Raw genomic sequence first — 23467 nt, forward strand, 5'->3', positions numbered from 1 at the left:
ATGATAGCCCTGAGTTGGCGGCAAAAGGAACCTGCATGGCTGAGCATCATAGATGGCCACAAACACACTCCTGTGTTAGGCTATGAGAGCAGTACATGCCAACTGAAAGCAAATTCGTTGGTATACCAAATCCAGAGAAGCTCGGACGGCCACACGTTTTGTAGTATCACTATATTAGCATAAGGTTTGGTGGTTTTGCAAAAGGAAGAAGAAAAAGAAAAATAAAGACCATACATGGGTTTGTTACATGGTATTGGAATGCTTTTGCGTACCTAAGAATGCAATGCAGCGAAATAAGCAAAAGTAATAGGGCCACATGACCATCATCAATCAAGTGCTAGGCATTGCACACAATAGTCAAGGTATGTGTTAGACCGCTGTCTACCTTCTTTTTACTTTTTATGTTTGTAGCTAGGAGTTTACCAAACAAAAATCTCTGGAGGATAAATCCTAGCTAGGTTTTCTTTACTTATCTACTAGGTTTGAAAAGGTAGCCAGAATTGGGTATTATATTGTCAAGCAAGGAATTAGACTCAAACAATACACTTTTTACCTTGAAGGCGCGCACGTATCCTAATGTTGGGGGGAAAAAAGGATAACCCAAGTTTTAGCCCATACTATGTTTGAGCAATATAAGAATTTAGCACAAGGCTGAGGCGCCACATGCAAAAAGGGGGGGAGCTCGCGGCAAAAAGGGCAAGGCAAGCAAGTTGCGATTTGGTTGCAGGCCGTGCAGCCAAGGGGAGGGCGCCAGGTGCCTGGCGACTGGAGAGGTAGCGAGGAGGAGGATGGAGATGGAGGTGTGGGGGCGCGACGGCGACGCGCGGGAGGAAAGGCGGGCGAGGAGGAGAATCAAAAAACGCACCCCGGAGGTCACAAGCGGAGCTTGTGGCTCTCCGCCCCTCGCCGTGGCCCCCACCCTTTCTCCCCCCTCTTATACCGGCCCCCCTGCCCATGGCCAGTAGCGCCACAGCACAGCACAGATTTTCGTCGCTTGCCGTTGCAGTTGCCGGCATCCTCTTCCTCTTCCTCTTCTTCTCCTTTGGCTTCCAGCGGCGGACCTGCGGGAGCTCGATCCACGAGCTGCTACCTGACAGCAGCAGCAGCAGCAAGGAGGCAGGAGGAAGAAGAAGATGATGGCGGAGTGCAGAGGAGGGGACTGCCTGATCAAGCTGTTCGGCAAGACCATCCCCGTGCCGGAGGCCGCCGACGCCGCCAAGGTTCGTTGCTGCCCCCCCATGCTTGCCAGAAGTTCATCTCCGTCTTCTCCGCGTGCGTTTCTTGGCTGGATCGTTTCTTGGTTGGGGGGTTTGCTAGGAGCCAGCGGTTGCTCTGTCTGTCCGAGGATTCCTCCTCGGGCGATGCCACTCTGCTCTCTGCTTGCGGATTTTGTGCGAATTTGGAGGTTTCTGAAATGTTTCTGGTCTCTTCAGATAAGAGGATTATCCACTGATCTGACCTCCCTGGATCTCAGGCCATTTCCTCCTTAAGCTCCAAGAGAACAACTTCTTACCTTCCAGTAGGGTTAACAAATGGAAACTAGTACCAAATACAGCAACTGCATCTAATCTAATACAGTGGGGGATTGGAAATTCAACTAGTAGTAATTTAAACTAGTGCTATAATAGCAACATAAAAGGTTTGAATTTTCCCCCAAATTGCACTCATGGAAATCACGCGTGTAATTCCTAACATAAGGAAAAACAAAAGATTCAACTTTTTCGCTCTTCTTTCATTTTATTATAAATACAGCAACCAGTACATCTGTAATGTTCTAATTCAGGCAAAGGAAATTCCCAAATTACAACTGTTTTTCTGACAGCAATAATTTCTCTGTTTCATTGCAGGAGAGTGGCAGCAGCAGCAGCTCGACTGAATCCGATGCCCCGGAGAACGCGCACCAGGAAGCCTCGGACCCGTCCCCGCAGCCGGAGGTCGTCGACGCCGAGGACCCCAAGAGCTCACCGGAGACGACGCAGCAGCCCGACGCTGCTGGCGACGTCGCCAGCCAGAGGGAGAAGCTCAAGAAGCCCGACAAGGTGCTGCCGTGCCCGCGCTGCAACAGCATGGACACCAAGTTCTGCTACTTCAACAACTACAACGTCAACCAGCCGCGCCACTTCTGCAAGAACTGCCAGCGCTACTGGACCGCCGGCGGCGCCATGCGCAACGTGCCCGTCGGCGCCGGCCGCCGCAAGAACAAGCACGCCGTCGCCGCCTCCCACTTCCTGCAGAGGGTTCGGGCCGCGCTGCCCGCCGCCGGCGACCCGCTCAAGACCAACGGCACGGTGCTCAACTTCGGCGGCCACGGCCCGCCTCCCGCGCTGCATGACCTCACCGAGCAGGTGAACCACCTCCAGGAGAAGCTGCTCATCCCGGCCAGGAAGACCAGCAACCCGTCGCCGGCGGTGGGCCCTTGCAGCGAAGGATCCAGCAGCACGGACGACATGACCCATGGCGGCGGCATCAAGGAGAAGTCGTCTACCGTAGACAAACCTGCAAACGGAGCGCAGTATCCAGCAGGCATGAACGGGGCAGCCGTGTGGCCATACAGCTGCGCGCCACCTCCGGCGTATTTCTCATCGGGCATCGCAATTCCGATATACCCTGCCGCACCGGGTTACTGGGGCTGCATGGTTCCCGGAGCTTGGAGCCTGCCATGGTCGGTGCAGCCGCCGTCGCAGGGCCTCTCGTCGCCCAGCAGTGCTCCTTCAGTCTCATCATCGGGGCCTGATTCCCTCACACTGGGCAAGCATCCAAGGGAGGTTGACGAGGGAAGAAGCAGCGCCCATGGCAGTGGCAAGGTGTGGGCGCCGAAGACAATCCGGATAGACGACGCGGACGAGGTGGCCAGGAGCTCCATCTGGTCCCTAATCGGCATCAAAGGCGACAAGAAGCGGGACGACGCAGACCACGCTGTCGGGCACAAGCACGGAACGGTGTTTGAGCCGAAGCTTGAGGTCAACAAGGCGGCGAAACCGGGGATGATCACAAGGTCGCCGTTCCTGCACACGAACCCTGTCGCGCTAACGCGCTCGGTGACCTTCCAGGAGGGATCTTGAAGCCCATCGGCAGTACTGAATTTTTTGTAAATCAGAGGATTGTAATATAGGTGTTGGGGGGAAGGGAAACAGAGTGTATGTGTAAAATAGCTACTTCTGGACTTGTAATAGGTAGTGGCCGCATGTACATAGAATTAGCTATTTGGGTTGGAGAAAGACCAGGAGATCAATGTGGTCCCTGGTTGTAGATAATAAATAATATAAAGAAGGAATATATTGCTTGAGGTATTTTATTCTTCAGTAGCTTGTTAACGAGGTCTTGAACGAAAATTTTCTTTTTTTTTTTGGTAGTCCACTAGATTCAGGATATATTCTAAAAGTATACCTTATACTTATGTATTTTATTTCAGGATAGGCAGGGAGCATGAAAAACAGTATCCGATTTCTTTGTTGTGTTCTGGGCATCAGTCCTTTTTGCAATTTCCTTTTCCCTGTTTCTTTTTTGCCCTTTTGGTTTTGGGATAATTGGACCAAGAAAGCGATGCAAAAAAGTGGAGGCAGGCATGGCCAAAAGGAGGGAAAGTGACATGCAACTGCTTGTGCAATTGCTCCCACTCACCTTAAAAGCCAAAGCTGAATATTTTAGCTCCTTTGCATACTGCCAGTCCACTCCTACAAAACAGTCCAATCAATATGAAAAAGGATTGAGAAAGAATTGAAGAAAAAAAGAGAAACTCAAGATCTAGTAATAGATTTGTGAGTGAGATGGGGAGAGGGACACATGAGCATACATGTTTACTAATCCAGTATTAGGTACTGAAAATCTCATGAATAAGCAGATAATATGATTGGAAGTAAGCAAGAAAAATTAAAAAAAAGAAAATTGTTTATGGAATCAAGAAAATTCTTTCACAATTTTATTAATATTAACGAGAAGAAAACATGCGCATGTGTTGTTGACTGGACAGAACATGCGCATGTGCTGTAGATTGGATGAGTTACTTTAAAACAATTCTAAAACTGACTGTACAAGATAAAATGGTTAATGAATTTCCTGTTTGTTGAGAAAAAAAATCATCTTTGCAATGCTTCAAAACATGAATAGTTACTACCATTCATACTGTCCTTCTGGGCGTTGACATTTGGGTGGTGCTATCTCCACTTGCACAATTGTCAACCAATTCAACAGGGTATTATATTTTATCTAATCTCCGAGACCCAAAGTCCACCCACATGTCAAGTTGCCAACTTAGTGATCAGAAGATTCAGAACCAAAGTTCTAAAAGAGTGATTAGTGGTAACTAGACTGGCCACACTACTGCCCAAGTGCTGGACAATCAATGCCTTAATAGTAAGCATGCTTATCTAAAAGTTGAGAGAAGGGTATGCTTACAACTAAGTGCCACTCTGATAGCTTTTTGGGATATTCAGTAGTGCGAGTGCATTCATATTGCACCCACAACCCAATCAAATATATGATTTTAAATTGAATTTCGAATTGCTCCCATAATGGAGACAAACATATGACTAAAAGTATATTTCAGAAGATAACTTCACTCGAAAATTGAACATTTGGTCAAGTTATTATACTTTAACACATACCTCCAGATAAGATAAATCCTTTTCCTTTAGTTACTAATACCTGTCCAAACAGAATTTCATGTGGTGACTCAAAGATATTGATATGTTTTCTGAGAAGCACAGCAAAATTTTATACACAGCAACTTAAGAAAACAGCCAAGCTTGCTCATGTAACGTTTATCTTCAGTAACTTTCGGCTATGCTATAAAATGTGTGAAATCATCCTGCTTGGACACCTGGAGGTCAAACCCTATAGGCAGTCGACATGTGTGCAGCCTCCTAGCACCTTTTCAAAGTGATGCACCGAAAAAGACTTTACTAAAAAAATAAACTTTGAACAAGCTTTGAGTGCACTTTCCCATCAAAGGCAAGTAAAGAAATAAAAAAGTAGCCACACCATACAGTGGCTAGAGAGGACTCATGAGTCACTAGCTAGGAGAATTCTAATTTCCTAGTCCACACCAAGTGTTAAACAATCTTATCGTGATTGTTTTGAATGGTATTTTTACGTGTGGTCAAGTTTAAATACGGAAAGGGCATAAGAAAAGAGGAAAGATAGTGAGGCTCCAACCAACCCACCATGGACACGCACAGATTTTTACGCATGTCGCTCTTGAAAAGAAAGCAAAGGTGAACATGCCTTGCAATTGACTCAATTGATGTGCACCAGTAGCTTGTTGGTAATCACACAGGCTGATAACAGGTAACTATCCAATGGTTGAATTGGTCAAGGTCTAACTAATCTATACATGGAGCGTTCAATGGAAATTAAGGTGTATGCTCATGTTTCACATGGTTTTCAAGTGAAAATAGCATTAAAAGTCAGACGTTCCATCTTGAACTTAGAAACATGCCTGCAAGTCAATTTTGATGCTGAATTCAGATGCGGATAACTAAATGCAATAAGATGTCAAAAAGTTGTTATGCTGATTTATCTCAATGTCACACGCTATTCCAAGCATCAAAACAACAGATTATGGCGTAGCCAAGATTATCAGCTACAAGATTTTCTGGGAAAGGAACAATACAATATTTGTGCATCATAAATAGAATGACCTAGTCATATTGGTCGCTTATGATATTCTCCAAATCTGATGGAATCACAAATTTTTTTCAGAGCATCAAGATTGAAAGGAATGCTGAAAACAAAGGATCAGAGGATGGTACCAGTCATTGTCTCTTTGATGTCCGCATTGTACAGCTAAGGCCTGGATTTTGTATCATATTCATACCAGGAGTTAAGATGATTGTACACCTCCATGCCTCATCCAGTAGCATACACCTGTGCACATAGATGCCATCGCAATAAAGTTCCATGGGAACATTGCTTTGCATACGCAAGTTGCAATTCTTTATGAACAACTTTAGTACTATAAGAGAAGGAATCAGTAGAACAAGAAATGGCATATCGCATTTGAAGCAACCACATCGCTATATGTCTCTGTTCATCTTATTCTGCCAGCAACCAGCAAAAATGCTAATGGCTAGCTTTGGACTAACCCAATGATGATAAGTTTGCTGCAAATTAAACTGGTAAGGGCACACAAGGTCACAACTTCAGAGTTCAGATGCTATATTTGAACAGCTTGTGTACGCGCATAGATGTTAGTAGGCTTTCCGGTATGCAAAGATGCATACGTTTTAACAAAAATGACAGATTTCATTCTTGATAAATCACTAAAAGTACCACATCACAATTTCATAATAGTACATGTTTATAACTGCGGCTATCGATGGCAATTTTCCTTGTCAGGTGTGAGTTTAGTGCTTTAAAACATGCTGTTTCTTCCAAGATAATACCTTAACTGAGAAAAGAGAATGCTATCCTTAAAGAAAAGAGAATGCTATCCTATCATCATGTTCAGTGACTGAAGCGCCTAAACTGAAGAAAGTAATTATCTATTTAACGGCACATTCTGCAAAGCCCAGGCCCAGGCCCTATCAAGATTCAAGAGTGAAACCTGCTTCTCAGACTAGCTTTTCAGAACTGCAACACCGGAACTGCCGACCATTGCTGGAGGAAATAAGCGCGATTCCGTCAGAGCACTAGAAATGGGGAAACAGGCTGGACCTCCATGATCACCCCTGAGAATTTTGGACCTTCTACATCTGTATTCAACCGGCGAAACGGATGATCGAACTAAGGAATAGCTACCGGCATGGCGCATCAGCAACCTGCAAAGTTGCACAATGAGCTTTTGATCTGAAAGAAAGGCGGACTGCAAGAGCAAACAATTCAGGAACCGCCTAATGGCGCCAGGAGAGGCAGCAAAGAGACAGACCTTCACAACGAACTCACCTGGAGCTTAAGCCGGCGGTGCCGCCGCAGAGCTGCCGATAGTGGTGCCGAGGAACACCTCCGCCCCTCTTCCGGCACCGCTGCTCCACGGCGCCGGCGGGCGGCGGCTGGGTTAGGGCCGTCCGCAGGGGCTTTCTCGCCCCTTGGATCAAGAACCAAGGCTGAATTGGGCGGCGAGCTATTATTTGTCCATGATCTATTTAATTTTTATGAAATTTTATGCGATGTTTCATTGATATGTTTCACCATGATGCGATAATATTAACTAATTTCAGTCATAATATAATACAACTTCACGACCATAATTAATTCTAGTACGTAGCAACATAGTCGGTATTATAGCATGCAGACCATCTCATTCAACACAAAGTCATTCACAAACTAGATTTAAATCGAGCGTTTATTACATCGACAACACTTATTGGCTCATACTTACAAAAGATGTAAAGATTGTACGTGACAGTGGCACACCGAATAAAATAGGTAATACAAGCTATTTTTTATTAGATAGATAATGACATCTTTATCTTATAACAATTTTAAGACTCCTTTACTTTTTGCATAAGTCCCAATTTAAAATCGCCTTAACCAATAGGCTATGAAACAAATTATGAAGATGCGTTTAGGCTATTCCCAGTGGAAAGTTGCATCTCGCAGTTTCTAAAAGTGACATGTCATCAAAAGAATTTGAGTTGATGAATGAAATAATGTCCCTCCATACGTAGTTTCATTTCACGATTTCATAGGCTGCCCATACCATTTAACTGCGAGGCATGTGATTGGATATAAGCTGATGAAATGAAACTCTATAGCCCCCAAGGCAAATTTCAACATATTTCATAATATTGGAAACAGTGCACACACAATTTCACCCTGATAAAACTTTCCTCTCGCACTTCATAATTATCTTGCCATATCATCACATATGCTGATGTGTCACCGTATTTAATGTGCATGAAACTTTATGAAACTTCCACTAGGATAAGCCTATAAGGTATTGTATTGCTTCTAATCTACAAAGTCTTCAACTTGAAAATGACATACCACCATCTCTATTTCAATAGTATGTCTGTTGTAAAAAAAATTAATACCAGGTTAGACTTCGTTACGAGAACGACACGGCATGAGTAAGGATGAATAATATTTAAGCTATTGTTAAGTATATGTTTTCCTTGCCAATTTGATTTCACCAAACAAACAAGTTTAATACTAAAGTTTCACACGATTTTACAGTGCATATCACCACAACCGCATATGATTTTCGGTTAGTTTTCTTCTTCAAACTTCGAGACATGCATTTTTTAAGTGGTCTACATGTTGCCGTTTCATTTTGCTTGCATGCAACTCATGCAACTCGTACTTGTTGACATTTCGATTATTTTAAGGAAACATATCACATCAAAACAACATCTGTTCCGTTCGCCCGACTCAAAGTGAAGTATTATTTAATTTGGTAAGCACTGATGCATATACATCCCCCACAGCTCTTGCTTTTAGTTTCCAGCATGCGCGGATGCTTAAATATTCTCTCTTAGTTTCGACATCGATTGCAGTCCACATAGTCTTAGAAACGGAAATAGCAAATTTAACCTTTTGATCAAATATTAAAAAAAGTACCAAAAGGTTCTTCGCTTATATTTTATATAAGAAAATGATTTTTCAAATCTATTTTAGGTTGAATTTGTTCAGAAAATTGTTTTTTCAGTTGGATTCCAAGTTAGGAGTCAGAATTTAAGCATTTTCCTTAGAAAGATAGCATGATTCATGCTTCGCGGTATATCCCACCTAAAAATCAAAAGTTTTATGACTCCACCCACCCATAAATATACTTCTTTCGTTCCAAATTATTATTCGTTTTGATTTTTTTTAAGATACATAACTTTTATCTAGATGCTCCCTTCGTCATAAATTACTATTCATTTTGGCTTTCCTAGATACAAAACTTTTAATATAGATCTAGATATGTATATGTTTAGATACGTAGATCTATAAAAGCCAACCGAAGGAGTAAGTATAAATTTACCTTGCCTAAATATTTTTTCTACATTGCTACACGCCAGCGGTCTCGTATGTCATCTCTTGCAGTACCATATAGAATTTTTGATGATATGGAGGAGAGAGAGGAGAAAGAAAAGTTCGTTGTTTTGCGAAACAACCATCTCATAAGCTAAATTGTAGGACTACGAAACAACTCAACAACCATTGTACGAGTTATTATTACCCTGCAACTCATAATATTTTCTTTTTCATATGCACAAATTAAGAAATTATATAGCTCTATCAGACAACTTATAAGATAACCTATTGTACGGGTTGACTGTTGAGTCGTACATGTCAATACATGAGACCATATATCAGATTGCTTTGCCCAATTGCCCATACAGAAACAAACGGGAATGACAGTTTTGCCCTTGTGCTCAAGCCCCAATTCCTCCCTTCTGTTGTCTCACACTTCGACTCATCGGCTCGCTCGCCTCTCTGGCTGCCACATTCGCTCGCCGCTCGCCAGCCACCTGCTCCGCTCCCATCCGCCGCCCCCTGCTCCCGTAGCGCCGCCAACCGACGCCGAGCGGTTCCGGAGCACTGGGACGCACGGCCGCCCCCGTCAAGCAGGTCTGGGTCGTCCCCCTCCCACCCCCCTCCCTAACCCTAGATGGACCGCCTTCACCCTCACTCGTGTGATTCATGACCGTGGCAGGTTTCGCCGCCCGTCCTCGGGAGTGGAGCAGAGCCGGAGGCGGTGGAGCCCGGCGGTGGTGCGTGCAGCTTGGCCGCTGGGGAGAGCCGGGACTCTAGCGACGAACATGCGTCGGTAGTAAGCCGGGGTTCAGGGGCATTTTAGTCCTACTTAGCAGCGGCGATGGCAAAAATCTAACATAGTGGTAAAGTTATGATCTTTCCTTGTCAGTTCTTCTTACTACTAGTACATGCATCTTAGATATTATTCAGAATTTCTCCGAAACTAAGATCACTTGGTTACTCTGCCTCACAGATTGAAGCAGCCAGGGGGTCAACCCATGCTGTCTGAATAGCGATGCCGTGGTCGATTTGCAGCAAGAAAATCTGGGAATGAATTTTACATGCTAGTTAGGGTGCCGTATTAGACTCTAATTAGGATGGGTTCGTTATGCTGCGTAGCAGCGCGGCCACATGGGACTAGCACAGCGAGCAGGGAGTGGTCTTCTATTGGCCGGAGCGACCCGCCCTGGCGGACTAATGCTGGCTTCTCTCCACCTCTGTCTAGGGGGTGGGAGTACAGGATCAATTCGGAAGGATTGTCTTATGGATCCCATGGTGATAGCGGGGTTGCTGCCAATTATGGGTCATCACTGTCATCAAATAGTAAAGAGGCTAGTAGGAGTTGGGAGAGGAATGAGCTTCCACAAGAGCACCGTTACTCTACATCTGAGGGTGCCATTTCGTATTTCAACAGCCCAGATGTCAGCTTCCAGAACCACCATGCTATGCTGCCAATGCTGCGAGATTCTAGTGTTGATGAATACATGAGAGGTATGTGTACCAAAATTGTCTCTATCCATTCTGATGTTCCAGCTGCTTCTGTATCATTAATATTTCTCAGGGTAAGCGTGCCCAAGATTGTTCAAAATCGACACCTATACTTTCCTTTTGTTTTCTGTATTGACTATGCATCAATTTAAGATTTACTTTATGTGTCACATTATCCTCTACTGGTGTTTGATTTTAATATATATGTTGCACCCGCTGTATAATATGTTGGCATACAAAATAGTTTTTTTAGACTTGTAGTTTTAGAGTTCACTTTGGGATAATAGAAGCTACTGCTTTATAAGGGCTAGAAACAGCCCATTGACAATTGCTAGCATGTGGTTCTATCAAGTATCAATTTCTGCAGAATGCAGCAAAATTTACTACAGGGCAGAGGGCACACCCTTTCACAACAACTGCAGATTGTATCTGATTTACTTTGTGGGGTGACCAATCACCAATGTAAAGCTCAACAGAAACTCATGGACTTGGTGACTTGTTAGCTGATTTATTGGGATCGTATGATCATAGGCATGCCAGATTACATAACTTCCGCCATAACAAAATTTGTTTGAGTGACAACAGAAACTTGTTGTTCTATACCAATATCGTTGCCACTATGTGCACCAGGATTGTCATTTGATAACAGTTAGCATAAATGTAAACTTCAATGTACTCCAATATCCATTTGTATGATAGTATTTGAATTATCCTCATATTTTTGACTAAAAATCATGCTTCATTTAAATGCAACCCATGTTTGGCTTAACTATAAACACTGTTTCAACAAATAACGGCAAGCAAAATCATAATTTGCTTCACCAATTCTGGACACTTTTAAATACAGATGGTCCTTATTTGACTCTTAAATAATGGAGTTTGCAAGTATGGTAATGGAATAACCACTAGCAGCCTTCCTGCAGGTTGGGCTGGATATGTACTATGTATGTCGTAATGGAAACAAGGGTCATACTGGATTGAGTGACAGAATTAACTCCTAAAACCTAAACTGATTGATACGCAGTGCACTGTTATTTTGTGTACGACTTTTGAGTGATTTTCAAATCCTCAATTATGATTGCTAACTTGATTTCAAGTTGAATTCCTTGATGATCAACTGGCAGATTATTCATGAAATGGCAAGTGTTGTTCTCAAATCAGTTCTGTAATGTTATTGATTTTGCTTCACCATTGAGGCATTGACTAGTGATCGTTATTGCTGTAGACATTCATCTCAAATGCTATAAGCTATGTTAAGATGATTTACCCCCTTGCATGAGTGATTGGTCTGCTAGGTCAGTATGCCCATTTTACAGGTCCAAACCGATGCTCTCCAACATAATTTTTATAACTAATACTCCCTCCAGTTACAAATAAGTGATGTTTCCAGGTTGTCTGAAGTCAGGCATTCTAAACTTCAATAACAAATTACGAGTAAATTTTTATAGAAGAATGTACTTTTGCTATGTGTTACAAAAATATTATAACAAAAATAGTAGTCTAAGCTGTATTTTGGAGACCCGTTCGATGTCCAAAATGCCACTTGTTTGTGACTGGAGGGAATACATGGTATTGAGTTGGGATTTCAGAAACTGTGAGGGCAAATGTGGCTTCATTTTGTTTGCAAAAATTTTATGCCACACTGAATGGTCATATGTTTCCAGATGTAGTTATAGATTGCAGGTCACCGATTGCATAGTTTTTCATGATGGCTCCTGGAATCTGAATTTTTCGGTCTTTTGATTGAGCTGTCGTGCCTGAAGTATCAATCATATTGTTAAATGCACTCTAGAGATATATGGCTACCTGATATTCGCCACCATCAAATTTAGGATTGATCATTGATCCCTAAGGGTTTTCCTGGTACGGGGTAACCGATGCCTTGGCCATGCTCAGTGATTATACTATCTTTGTTTCAACTGAAACTTAAGATGCTTGGGTCTTGCACAATATTAAGATGCTTGGGTCTTGCACAATATCCAGCATTGGCAACATCTCGAGATGTGATCACTGATCAATTATATTTTCTGTATTAAATACATATGCACCATCAAATGTATTGGCAACATGCTAAGTTTTGGTGCCAATGTGTCTGAACCCTAATTAAATAGCAATGGGTGACTGAACGTTGCCCCTGAAATGAATGCTCCTAGTGTTGTTTTGTAAAATTTATAAAAACCGTCCACTGGCTCTATAAAATGACTTGTTCTTGTCATTCTGGTATGTGTAGGGTTCTATATCATACATTCTAGGTATAGGTTCCTGTTGTAGGTTCTGCAACATGACTTGATGACGGGAATAAGGAGAGACTGAACATGATGGAGATTGGAGAATTTTACTGCATTTCTTATGTGTCAAGGATAAAATCACCCTACAAATAATACCAGTTTCCTATGATATAGAAAGAAGATGGAAAAAAATATCAAAAGAGCAACTATTCTCGTGCTTCCCTACTGTTATGGCTGTTGTGGGCTGTTAGGCTATGGACATAAATGACAAAATGATACATTCATTAATTTTTAAAATATATTAAATTGCCATAGCATCTGAGAGCTTTAGGTGGCAAGTGTTATGTCATTTGTATCTAGTCTTCTTGGTCCTATGATATTCATAATTTCCTTTCATTTCACAATAATCCTACATGTTATATTGTCACTAGTTAATTTGATATTGTGATTGTTCGGGATAAGATTTGCTGGTCTATTAAAATATCTATCAGATTGATAATATGTTCTTTCTTTCTGGTTGAACCATTTGAGTATCTCAACTCTCAATAGCTCTTTTCTTTTTTGGCAAAGTAGTTCCTATACCACTTCGGTAGCAGTGCAAAGTTGCCAATGAGCTGACAAATCTATTCTTATATAGGAATATGGCATTATTGAATGATGTGACATTGTTAAATTTCAATTAATAGTCTACAATTTTATGGTCAGAATGAGTGCAAGATAGAACATTTGCTACTCCGATAAGATTATCTTCATCTCTCTTCAAAGTTTATTTTGTTCTGTAATATAGTTTGTTTTATCATTTGTGCCTCTCTGACATGGTTAAAGTTCGCTGTTCGTTACTGCTGGATGAGCATTTATAGTATTTTTTAATAGCTTAATATAATGATTGTGTATCATCCTTTTATGTGTGCACATGGATATAACAGGTCCATGCAACCTTTTTTCCCAAAGCACTTTACAATAATATATGTTGTGTTAATTGGGTGTTGTATATCTACTGGCATGTGCATGCAGCCTTTTCTAAAGAACTTTACAACATGATCAGTTGTGTTAATTGCTGTTTTTTTACTATGCAGTTTCAGTTGCTGAGCCGATTGGTGCTTTATTGTTGTCAGAGGTATGCAATAGGCCAGCTGTTCATGTTATAATATATTCATTTCTCCCTTCACTTTTCAGGAGACTTAATTTTTTTTTCTCTTGGTGTAGGGAATATCAGGACAGCAGAATAGTGGTGGTTCCACCTCCTCTCGTTCTGATGGAAGTGAATATGATATTGTACCTAAATCATACTCATCAACGCCCCGCAACTTCCCAAGCCGTCGATCATTCCTGTCAAAGCCAATTCATCCTCTCTCATTTCCTGAACATGCACTAGAAGCGCAAGGAACTCAGAGTCCCATTGCCAGTGCAAGCTCTAACAATCCTCTGCGCTCTGAGTTCAAGGGAAAAGGAGAGCTTCGTTCTCCAGGTCCCATGGACTATGCCAGTGGCAGTCATGGGGAGTCAGGAAACTGGAGTGCTGCAAGTAGCATGGATCTTACTGATCTATCAGAACAACCTGAAGCTGAACGAGCTGGAGCACAGCGTTCTAATAATGTGATGCAGAAAACAAGGTGTGACCTTTGTGAGAGGTTTTTGACCAAGAGATCACCTTGGGGTTCTCGTCGAATTGTGCGCACTGGAGATTTGCCAGTTGCTGGTGTTCTCCCATGCTCCCATGTCTACCATGCTGAGTGCTTGGAGCGGACAACTCCGAAGGGGCAGAAGCATGACCCTCCTTGCCCTGTGTGCGACAAGCTGGCTGGTAAAGATACCGAGCACTGGTCGATTTGCAGGCTAAAAAATGGATTCCCAAGATTACGTTCCCTAGGGGAAGGACCTTCTCGAGTTTGGAGTTGTGCTCATGCTGGAGATTGTGTTGCTGGGGCTGTGCAGATACCAAGATCAAATAGCATTGCGCTATTGACTCGGAGTGGTCACAAGAGGCATGCCTCTTCGAAGGGAGATCCTGGCAAAGACTGGGCTGAAACATCAAAAAGTGCTTGCATGTAGCTTCCTAGTGCCCTTCCGTAGGTAATGTTGATGACCTTGCATCGTTATGGTCGCAAGGTAAGGTGTATGGGCACAGACGTCGCCATGGCTTGATGGTCCGTCTAGGTAATGACATAGATATGCCTGTGTAGCTGACTAAATTGACCTCCTATCAGTTATCAGGATGGCCACTTCTGCATAACGGCCTTATATCTCTACCGATTATTTTTATGGGCTGAAACTTTTCCTGATGAAGTTGTATGTCCTGGAAATGTAAGAGAGTAGAACCGCGGGTAAACTGATCTCTGTAACTACTCATCCAATTCTATGAAACTGTCGCAGTTACCCCTACTTTGTAACATTGTATGGATGTAATGTCGTTAATGCTGTAGCGGATGAATGTTTAGAGTTGACACCGCAAGAGACTTTTGATATTCAGAATCTGCGGGCCATAACTTTGAATTTGATCGTTGCTCTTAGAACTGCCACTGAGCGTCTGGGCCGTTCTGCCTCGTGGACTTTCGTGCCTGTAAACGGAAGCGCAAATTCAGCAGGATCAGGCCTGGGGTAGTAAAGATGCAATTTTTTCAGGTGCTCGTGAAACCTTTTTTTGGCAGAAGCTGATGGCATTGCTTGCTTCAGTTTTTCGCTGCATGTTCGCCTGTCTAATTCAGGCATGCATGCCGGAGGGAGGCATCCGGGAGGCCGCTGCTCCCGCCACTTCTCCAGGATCTCCATCCGGCCGTGCTTCAAAACGGCCAAGCGCTCCTCTATATAACCTGCTGCTGCGCCTGTGGTCCTGTGCTTCCTGCCGCCTCCTTGTCCTTTGGTGATCACACCCGGATCAAATCCTATTAACATTTGGTAAATGTCAAGATCACTCTATTTTTTGAGGGAAAATGTCAAAAATCTCTTGGCAGATGCATTCTTTTTTACTGTTATAGACCCACAAGTTTTTATTTGACTTCTGCTGCAAGTACTGCAGCCAGTGAGGTATTCTAGCATTCCTGTATACTGCTCGCTCATGGAGGTTCATTGTGCATCTTTCAATATGGTTGTAGGAGCATGGCTGAAGAGAAGAAGAGCCAGCCGCGGCTGAACGAGCGGATCATGTCGTCCCTCTCAAAGCGGTCGGTCGCCGCACATTCCTGGCATGACCTTGAGATAGGTAAACACGTTTTTCTTTTTTTGGTGTTGCAGTAATGCAGTATGACTCTGGAGGTTCATACAAGCTGATGCTTCAAAATTCTCAAATGACAGGACCTGGAGCCCCTGCTGTTTTCAACTGTGTAAGCATCATGTCCTGTTCATCCTGGTCCTGGGTAGTAGAGTAAGTGCATTACTTCCAGATGCTTCAGAAGTCAAAAACCTTCCATGCTTGCAGGTTGTTGAGATCACAAAGGGCAGTAAAGTGAAATATGAGCTTGACAAGAAGACTGGATTGATCAAGGTACAGATTGTCCGTTAAAAATTTAAGCTTGCAAGAAATAGAAAATTTGACAATTTTTTCTCTGATGCAACTGATAATTTATTTGAAAATCTGTTTCCTTAGGTTGACAGGGTGCTATACTCATCAGTGGTCTACCCACACAACTATGGTTTCATACCACGCACGCTGTGTGAAGATGGAGACCCGATGGATGTGCTGGTGCTGATGCAGGTCAGCATGTCTTACTGCTGTTTATTTCATCTAACTCACTCATATGCATGTTATGTTTGAGCCTCTGAGATTATTCGCTGTCTTACAACTGATGAACTGAACAGGAACCAGTGATACCTGGCTGCTTTCTTCGGGCAAGGGCCATTGGCCTTATGCCTATGATTGATCAGGCATGATGCCTTTTACGGATTTTTCATTAAAAGGTTTACATATCACATTATGTTGGATTGATAGTGTATCTGTTTCTGCCTTTCTTCAATGACTAGGGCGAGAAAGATGACAAGATAATTGCAGTTTGTGTTGATGATCCCGAATATCGTCACTTAACTGATCTCAAGGAGCTGTCTCCCCACCGCCTCAATGAAATCCGTCGCTTCTTTGAAGACTGTACGTGCCATTCCTTTCCAAATCTGTCAGATTTGCTTTAATCATAGCACTGCAGTTGCTCCTGAAGTGTTGAAGTTTATTTCACATGTTGTATCTGCAGACAAAAAGAATGAGAACAAGGAAGTTGCTGTGAACGAGTTCCTGCCACCAACTACTGCCCTGGAGGCCATTCAGCACTCAATGTGAGTCTTCCCTGAAATAGTTGATAACCATGCTTTCTATCCTTTTGGTAAGAAAATTGCGATGTGAAAGCATCTGAAACTGAAAGTATGATACCTCAACATGATAGTGAGATGTGAAACCTTCAATCATCTGGTTTCACTTCTTTCCACTTTGAAAAATCTACTCAGTTTTATGAAACATTATCATTTTTTATTGTCTGAATCCTCACTATAGTTTAGAATCATCTAAGAATACTTAACCTATTTGCTGTTGTCAGGGACCTATACGCTGAATACATCCTGCACAGTTTGAGGCGCTAGATCTCGTTTCCATATGGAACAATCCCTCTACTGGTCTCCGGGGGGAAATGAAGCAATAATCGATCAGCCTCCTGGTTTTGTTTCAGGAACCATTTTTGCAGTATATATATTTGAATCCAGGGATAATGTAATTCTTCTGCAAATTATCGCAGAATATCCTAATCATGAGATATTGTATACTTGTACACATTTTTTGTGGAATATTTGAATCAACGACTGGATTGTCTCTTCTTGCTTTCTCTTAACTCTCGGTGCCTTTTCTAGCTGCCTTTACACTTGCTCTTTTTAATGATCATGATATCTGGTGGTTCCGGTAATCTGAATAGTTTAGCGGTCATTGCTGGATCGTGCCTTTCTTCGTAAATCTACTTGGAGATTCCTAAAGTTTGACAAAATTAGTAGCTTTCTTAGGTACAACACCACTGTGGCACATAAATTTTTACAATACTAATTAATGAAAAAAATAATTTTAGCGCCACTAATTGGTGATTTGCTACAATTTGGCCCCTTATGGTTTTGTTCTAGCTTCGCCTACTATGCACGTGAAATTTTTGATGTAATCATTAGAAAAATGCCATTATACTATCCTCACCGATTCACTTGATCCACTTAATCCTTAAGCTCAATTTGCTTCATTTAGTCCAATTTACCCCATATTGAGATTTTTTTTTTCTCCATGCACAAATTGAGTTTTACGTTAGATTTTGTGGCAGACAGAGGACATGGTTCTTTATGTTAAAAATATATTGATTTTTTTTATTTCATAGAGTACGAAATTGATATTAGAGACACAAATCTTGCCGTAGCACAATCATCGAAGCCGAATGAATGCAAAATTTGTCGTAGTCTCTCAGATCACCAAGTCTTCCACCCTTGCATCAACACCTTCCCTCTTAAGCATCTTTGTTGTTGCCCTCGGCACTTCCTTAACATATGACCAGACTCCCCCCAAGGCCCAAAGTTAAAAGTTATTACTTAACACTGAATTGCACCATGCAATTGTCTACTAATTGTTGATATTAGGGTTTTGCAATACAATGTACGTGAAGAGTGAGGGAAGCGACGAACTCTTTCTTCCCCTAGCTCGCAAATTTGAATGTCTCTCTATCTACTTCCTCCGTCATAAAAGAGAGTAACAATATAATTTTATCCTAAATCGAACTAGTTTAAATTTGGTTAATTTTACAGATAAAACTACCAATATTTGTAACTTGCAAATAAGTGTACACTATGAAAACATATTTCATGATGAATTTATTTAGAATATAAATATTAGAACTTGTTTTATATAAACTTGATTACACTCAAGGTGGCTTGATTGACGAAAAAACAACACTCGATCGTTTTATGACCGAGTGAGTATCTAGTAAATCTCTATTTATTTAAGCTAGCGCTTTTGCATTTTAGCTTATTAGCTACTATGATCCATGCATGATCCAGGGCAAGTGGGATCATTCGTCGTTGTGCAAATATTGTCCATTTCTTTGGCCGGACTGGAACCACCCCACCGACCCAGGCGAAACGACAACCACATATAGCGCACCGGACAGTCAGCGCGCCCCCAAAGCCCCGACTTTTCCGCTTCCCTTCTTCCTCCACCCCGTCAAATTTCGACAACAATTTCTCCTTCACAACCCCGGCACCCCGTCGATCCGTCGTCCCCTCGTCGCCGTTCTTTACGCGTGTCAGAAGAAAAGAAAAAAAACAAGTCCGTCGTTTTTCCCCCCCTCGTCGTTCGAGGAACAAACAAAATTTACAGGTTTTCCAAGAAACCTGGACGGAGGCGTCGAGGAAGTGGCGCCGCCGCCACGGCGATCTCCCCTGAGAAATATAACAACAAAAGCCGCCTCGGCCGCATCTCCTCCGTCCATCGATCGCTTCGCGTGTGCCGCTGCCGAGCTTCGCTGGGGAATCTGGTTCGTGGCAAGGAGAGAGGTGCGTTTCTTGATCGGTGGCGATCTCCCCAATTCTGTTTCGTTCGATTTGCTGCTTCCGCCTGCAGGTTTGGTCATTGTTACATGCAATTGTTGTGATTGCCCTGTAGCAGGCAGTGGGAATAATTCCAGAATTTAGTTCTATGCTATTGGTTGGCTCTTTAGTGGAAAGGGGGTGGATTCTTCTTTCCTTTTTTTTTTCTCCCTGCATAGAGAAGTTGATTTGGTCCTTCAGTATCATGACCTTTTGTTTTCACATGGGTACAGTAATCCAGTATGCACGTTGAGAATTCTACATTTTCACTCGTTGGAACTCCAATATAGTTGGAGCATATGCATTATATCATCTGCTTTTTTAACATTTTCCTAGCTAACTTTGTTCCATGTAGTGTAGGAATATTCTTGCCTCCTCTTCCTTTCATTTTTTTTCCCAATTCATATACATGTACTTCAGCGATGGCTCTTTGAGGAGCCTTGTAACCCTTTACCATGATCTGATACTGATAGCAAGCTGGAACTTGTCCAACAGCATATTTGCATGGTGAGCAATCTAAACAATGGCTCTAGCACAGCCGATGGAGTATGCTGGTTCAGTTAGTTCAGGACAGAAGCACCTGGGCTATTTTGGAGTACACACCAGCAGTAGGTTGCAATGTGTGGGATATGACAAGAAATCAAGAACGAATCAGTTGGTCATTAGAGCCATATCTGTTGATCGCCCACAACTAGATTTCTCGAATCCGAACTGGAAGAAGCAGTTTCAAGAGGACTTTGATAAGTGCTTCAGCTTGCCACACTTGAGAGATGTGATTGATGTGGAACCAAGGCCAACAACTTTTTCTCTGAAGAGCAGGTGACATATTTTCCCTCCTTTTCTTTATACTGGATTTGTCCCAGACTAATCCTAGTCCACATAATTGGTTATTAAACATATTCTGGTTACTCTGTCTACAACAGGATTCCGCTTGAGAATGTGAATGGTTCGATGCAAGAATCATGGAATGGCTATGTGAACGATGATGACAGAGCACTTCTGAAGGTATGCACTTAACATTGAGCTATTATATTTACCTTGGTATGGATTGCCATCATGATAATTATGTACATTGATTATGTGATTATTTGTAGACAGTTTGAATCATTAACCTTGTTATTTACCATGCCATTCTGTAATATATTATTGTTTTTCATTGTTTCACTTGGGGATATGTCTTACTTTTTAAGTGTCTTGAGGTCTACATCTAAACAAAGAAAAAAAAAGAGATTATTTTCTTGCCATGTAGACTCAAGCTCTATTTGTTTTGATAAATTCTTCTCAAGCATAATTCTTGCTATTATAGTGCATGCCTGAGATCTGATTAATGTGAACTGTTTCTGATAGAAAAGGTTCCTTTTCTGTTCTAAGAAGTAGTCAAGTATATGCAGGATTTTTTGCTTTGCTACTATTTTATTACATACATTAGTAAGTAGATAAATATCAGTAGATGGAGTAGAAGTTCCCCTTACAGACTTATTGTTTCTTCAGGTTATTAAGTTTGCCTCACCAACATCTGCTGGAGCTGATTGCATTGACCCTGATTGTAGCTGGGTTGAACAATGGTGGTGACACAAATGAATTCGAATTTTGTAGTCTACAAATCATTTGTCTTTCCCTAACCACCAGGTTTATCTTTTCCAGGGTGCACCGTGCTGGTCCACGTAAACAAATATATTTCGAGCCTCAATATGTAAAGGCTGGGATTGTAACATGTGGTGGGCTCTGCCCTGGTCTCAATGACGTCATTCGGCAGGTAGGTTTGAACTGGAGTAGATCTTGTTTTGTTTAGAACCAAAATTTCTGATAATTTCATTTAGAGAACAATATTCTAATTTTTTAATTGCATCATCTTTGTGCTCTTGTAGATTGTGCTTACACTTGAAAAATATGGGGTGAAAAACATTGTTGGGATACAGCATGGATTCCGTGGATTTTTTGAGGATCACTTATCAGAAGTGCCAGTAAGAATCTTTTCTACTTCATTAATATCTGGAAACTGTTTTTCTTAAACATTTATAACATGTTGAAGGGAACTTACTTGGTTCTTTTCTTTCATTCAGCTTTCTAGGCATGTAGTCCAAAATATCAATCTTGCTGGTGGTAGCTTCTTAGGAGTTTCTCGTGGTGGTGCAAACATTTCAGACATTGTTGACAGTATTCAGGCATGTATACATTTATTACGTTGCATATTGCAAAGTGTCTGAAATAATTTACTGATTGAAAGACTTACCTCCTTAATTTCTACATGCCACATTCAGGCCAGGAGGCTTGACATGCTCTTTGTACTAGGTGGAAATGGAACTCATGCTGGAGCTAATGCTATACATGAGGAGGTATTGTGCAACCAGTGTTCATTGTAATAAATTGATAATTTACCAGAATTCCATGCATATAGCACTGAATTTGTAGTTTTGAATAAACATAGCATAAGTGGCTGGCTGTGTATTACCATCTGACATTGTATTTTGGCATAATTCTTATTGCAGTGCCGCAAGAGAAAACTGCAAGTGTCGATTGTGGGTGTCCCAAAAACTATTGACAATGACATATTACTTATGGACAAGACTTTTGGATTTGATACTGCAGTGGAAGCAGCACAAAGAGCAATCAACTCTGCATATATTGAGGTGATTCTTTCAGCAACATCTGGAGCATTCAAGGATAAATCTGACAGCAAAACTATGAAATATATGCATATATTAGCTGCCGCCTATGAAGATATGTGTGGTTATTATTTGATTGGACTTTAGGCACATTCTGCATTTCATGGCATTGGACTGGTCAAGCTGATGGGAAGAAGCAGTGGCTTCATCACAATGCATGCCTCTCTGTCCAGTGGACAAGTAGATGTCTGCCTGATACCTGAGGTATGAAGTCTTCTGTTGTTTATGAATCCCCATTTACCACACTGGTGAATCTAAATCGTCAATAACCCAAATGAAGGTACCATTTACTCTTGATGGACCGAACGGAGTTCTTCGACATCTTGAGCACTTGATAGAGACCAAGGGATTTGCTCTGGTTTGTGTTGCTGAAGGAGCAGGACAGGTTAGATCGAATTTGAAAGAAATTTCTGTTATTTTTACTGCCAGTATGAGCGACTCTGGAACTGGATGTTATTACTTTGGTTGCTCTTGAATTTATTTATAGACTCGTCATACAAGGATTTAAGTTGCCTTTACACACTTGTGCTTGCGTATAATGGTATAACATGGGGAATCCTGCTTAACAAATAGTCCATTCTATATGTTCTGTAATAAAAATTGTGCACTAAGTAATATTGTGATGCATTTTCAGGAATATCTGCAGAAGTCAAATGCAACTGATGCATCAGGGAACATGGTTCTTAGTGACATCGGTGTCCACCTTCAGCAGAAGGTTAGTCCATTGTAATCTTCAGCTGTTGTTTTGGGCGTGAAAAACTGGGGTAATGGCTTTAACCGTGATGGGTGTACTGTGGATGGACCATGAATAACTTCCATCATGCCGTGTCACAGATCAAATCTCATTTCAGTAATATAGGAGTCCATTCTGATATCAAGTATATCGATCCCACATACATGCTCCGTGCAGTGCGTGCCAATGCATCTGATGCCATCCTATGCACTGTGCTGGGTCAGAACGCTGTAAGACATCATTTCTCCTCGTTGCCTCTCTGCCTCATGAAGAAATCCTGTATTTTTCGCGCCTGACCATTTGTCGTCCTGTAAACCTTGCAGGTCCACGGCGCCTTTGCAGGTTTCAGTGGCATCACGACCGGGGTGTGCAACACACACAATGTGTACTTGCCGATACCGGAAGTCATCAAGTCCGCAAGATTTGTCGATCCAAACAGCCGGATGTGGCATCGGTGCCTGACCTCAACCGGGCAACCGGACTTCCATTGATAAATTGTTAACAATGAAGCTGGTAGTAGCATCTTATGACTGATGGTACTAGGAGTAGGCGGTGTATAGCCAAAGGGATTTACTTCCATTGTCAGCCTGGTGAAATAATCATCAGATGGGAAAAGAGATACGTCTTATACCCTCCACGGGCTCTTCCGCTCTTGAGATGCAATACGGATACAATAAGCATCTCTCCAAACATTCATATTTTGGTAGATTAGCAGTATACAATGTACGTAGAAACATACAAGCTTAGTGAGGGTTTTGCAGTCCTGGAATTTGCAAGGGATGCTCAGTTTCCATTTTTCTAGTGTGCAAGGGCTGAAGGGCAGGACTATTTGACTGCTGCAAAGCATACATACTACTGGGGGTCAATGCCATTTGATACATCAGCTAGCAACTGGGCGTCAATCCCAGAATCACCGCAGGAAG

The 23467-nt window shown here is 42.1% G+C and overlaps 4 protein-coding genes and 1 long non-coding RNA gene across 6 annotated transcripts; 4 read left to right on the top strand and 1 right to left on the bottom strand.

Moving 5' to 3' along the window:
* The first annotated feature begins 944 nt into the window (after positions 1-944).
* Positions 945-3302, top strand: LOC117840493 (cyclic dof factor 1). The gene is made up of 2 exons (XM_034721001.2): positions 945-1220; positions 1848-3302. The coding sequence occupies exons 1-2, from the start codon at positions 1134-1136 to the stop codon at positions 3060-3062; spliced, it is 1302 nt and encodes a 433-aa protein (XP_034576892.1). The 5' UTR covers positions 945-1133; the 3' UTR covers positions 3063-3302.
* A 2955-nt stretch (positions 3303-6257) lies between these two features.
* Positions 6258-7047, bottom strand: LOC117840494 (uncharacterized). The gene is made up of 2 exons (XR_004637021.2): positions 6883-7047; positions 6258-6758 (listed from the first exon to the last, which is right to left on the bottom strand). It is a non-coding gene; the product is annotated as an uncharacterized lncRNA (long non-coding RNA).
* A 2279-nt stretch (positions 7048-9326) lies between these two features.
* Positions 9327-14999, top strand: LOC117838222 (uncharacterized). Of its 2 annotated transcripts, none has more exons than XM_072290678.1 (5): positions 9327-9495; positions 9581-9769; positions 9875-10392; positions 13694-13734; positions 13824-14999. In XM_072290678.1, exons 3-5 carry the CDS (start codon positions 9999-10001, stop codon positions 14667-14669), a joined length of 1281 nt encoding a protein of 426 aa, XP_072146779.1. In that variant the 5' UTR covers positions 9327-9495; positions 9581-9769; positions 9875-9998; the 3' UTR covers positions 14670-14999. The 2 variants fall into 2 exon arrangements, with proteins under 2 accessions (XP_072146779.1, XP_034574057.1); XM_034718166.1 differs by having other exon boundaries at positions 9581-9764.
* A 153-nt stretch (positions 15000-15152) lies between these two features.
* On the top strand, positions 15153-17390 carry LOC117838223 (soluble inorganic pyrophosphatase 1). The gene is made up of 9 exons (XM_034718167.2): positions 15153-15512; positions 15710-15816; positions 15909-15937; positions 16033-16098; positions 16201-16308; positions 16413-16478; positions 16575-16695; positions 16796-16877; positions 17135-17390. Exons 2-9 carry the CDS (start codon positions 15714-15716, stop codon positions 17175-17177), a joined length of 618 nt encoding a protein of 205 aa, XP_034574058.1. The 5' UTR covers positions 15153-15512; positions 15710-15713; the 3' UTR covers positions 17178-17390.
* Positions 17391-18706: 1316 nt separating this feature from the next.
* On the top strand, positions 18707-23339 carry LOC117838571 (ATP-dependent 6-phosphofructokinase 5, chloroplastic). The gene is made up of 14 exons (XM_034718649.2): positions 18707-19112; positions 19641-19964; positions 20069-20150; positions 20637-20710; positions 20790-20901; positions 21014-21109; positions 21209-21310; positions 21407-21481; positions 21635-21775; positions 21899-22015; positions 22092-22196; positions 22446-22526; positions 22646-22774; positions 22868-23339. The coding sequence occupies exons 2-14, from the start codon at positions 19669-19671 to the stop codon at positions 23033-23035; spliced, it is 1578 nt and encodes a 525-aa protein (XP_034574540.1). The 5' UTR covers positions 18707-19112; positions 19641-19668; the 3' UTR covers positions 23036-23339.
* Positions 23340-23467: the final 128 nt, after the last annotated feature.

Source organism: Setaria viridis, chromosome 9, assembly GCF_005286985.2.
Source record: "Setaria viridis chromosome 9, Setaria_viridis_v4.0, whole genome shotgun sequence".
Classification (NCBI taxonomy): domain Eukaryota; kingdom Viridiplantae; phylum Streptophyta; class Magnoliopsida; order Poales; family Poaceae; genus Setaria; species Setaria viridis.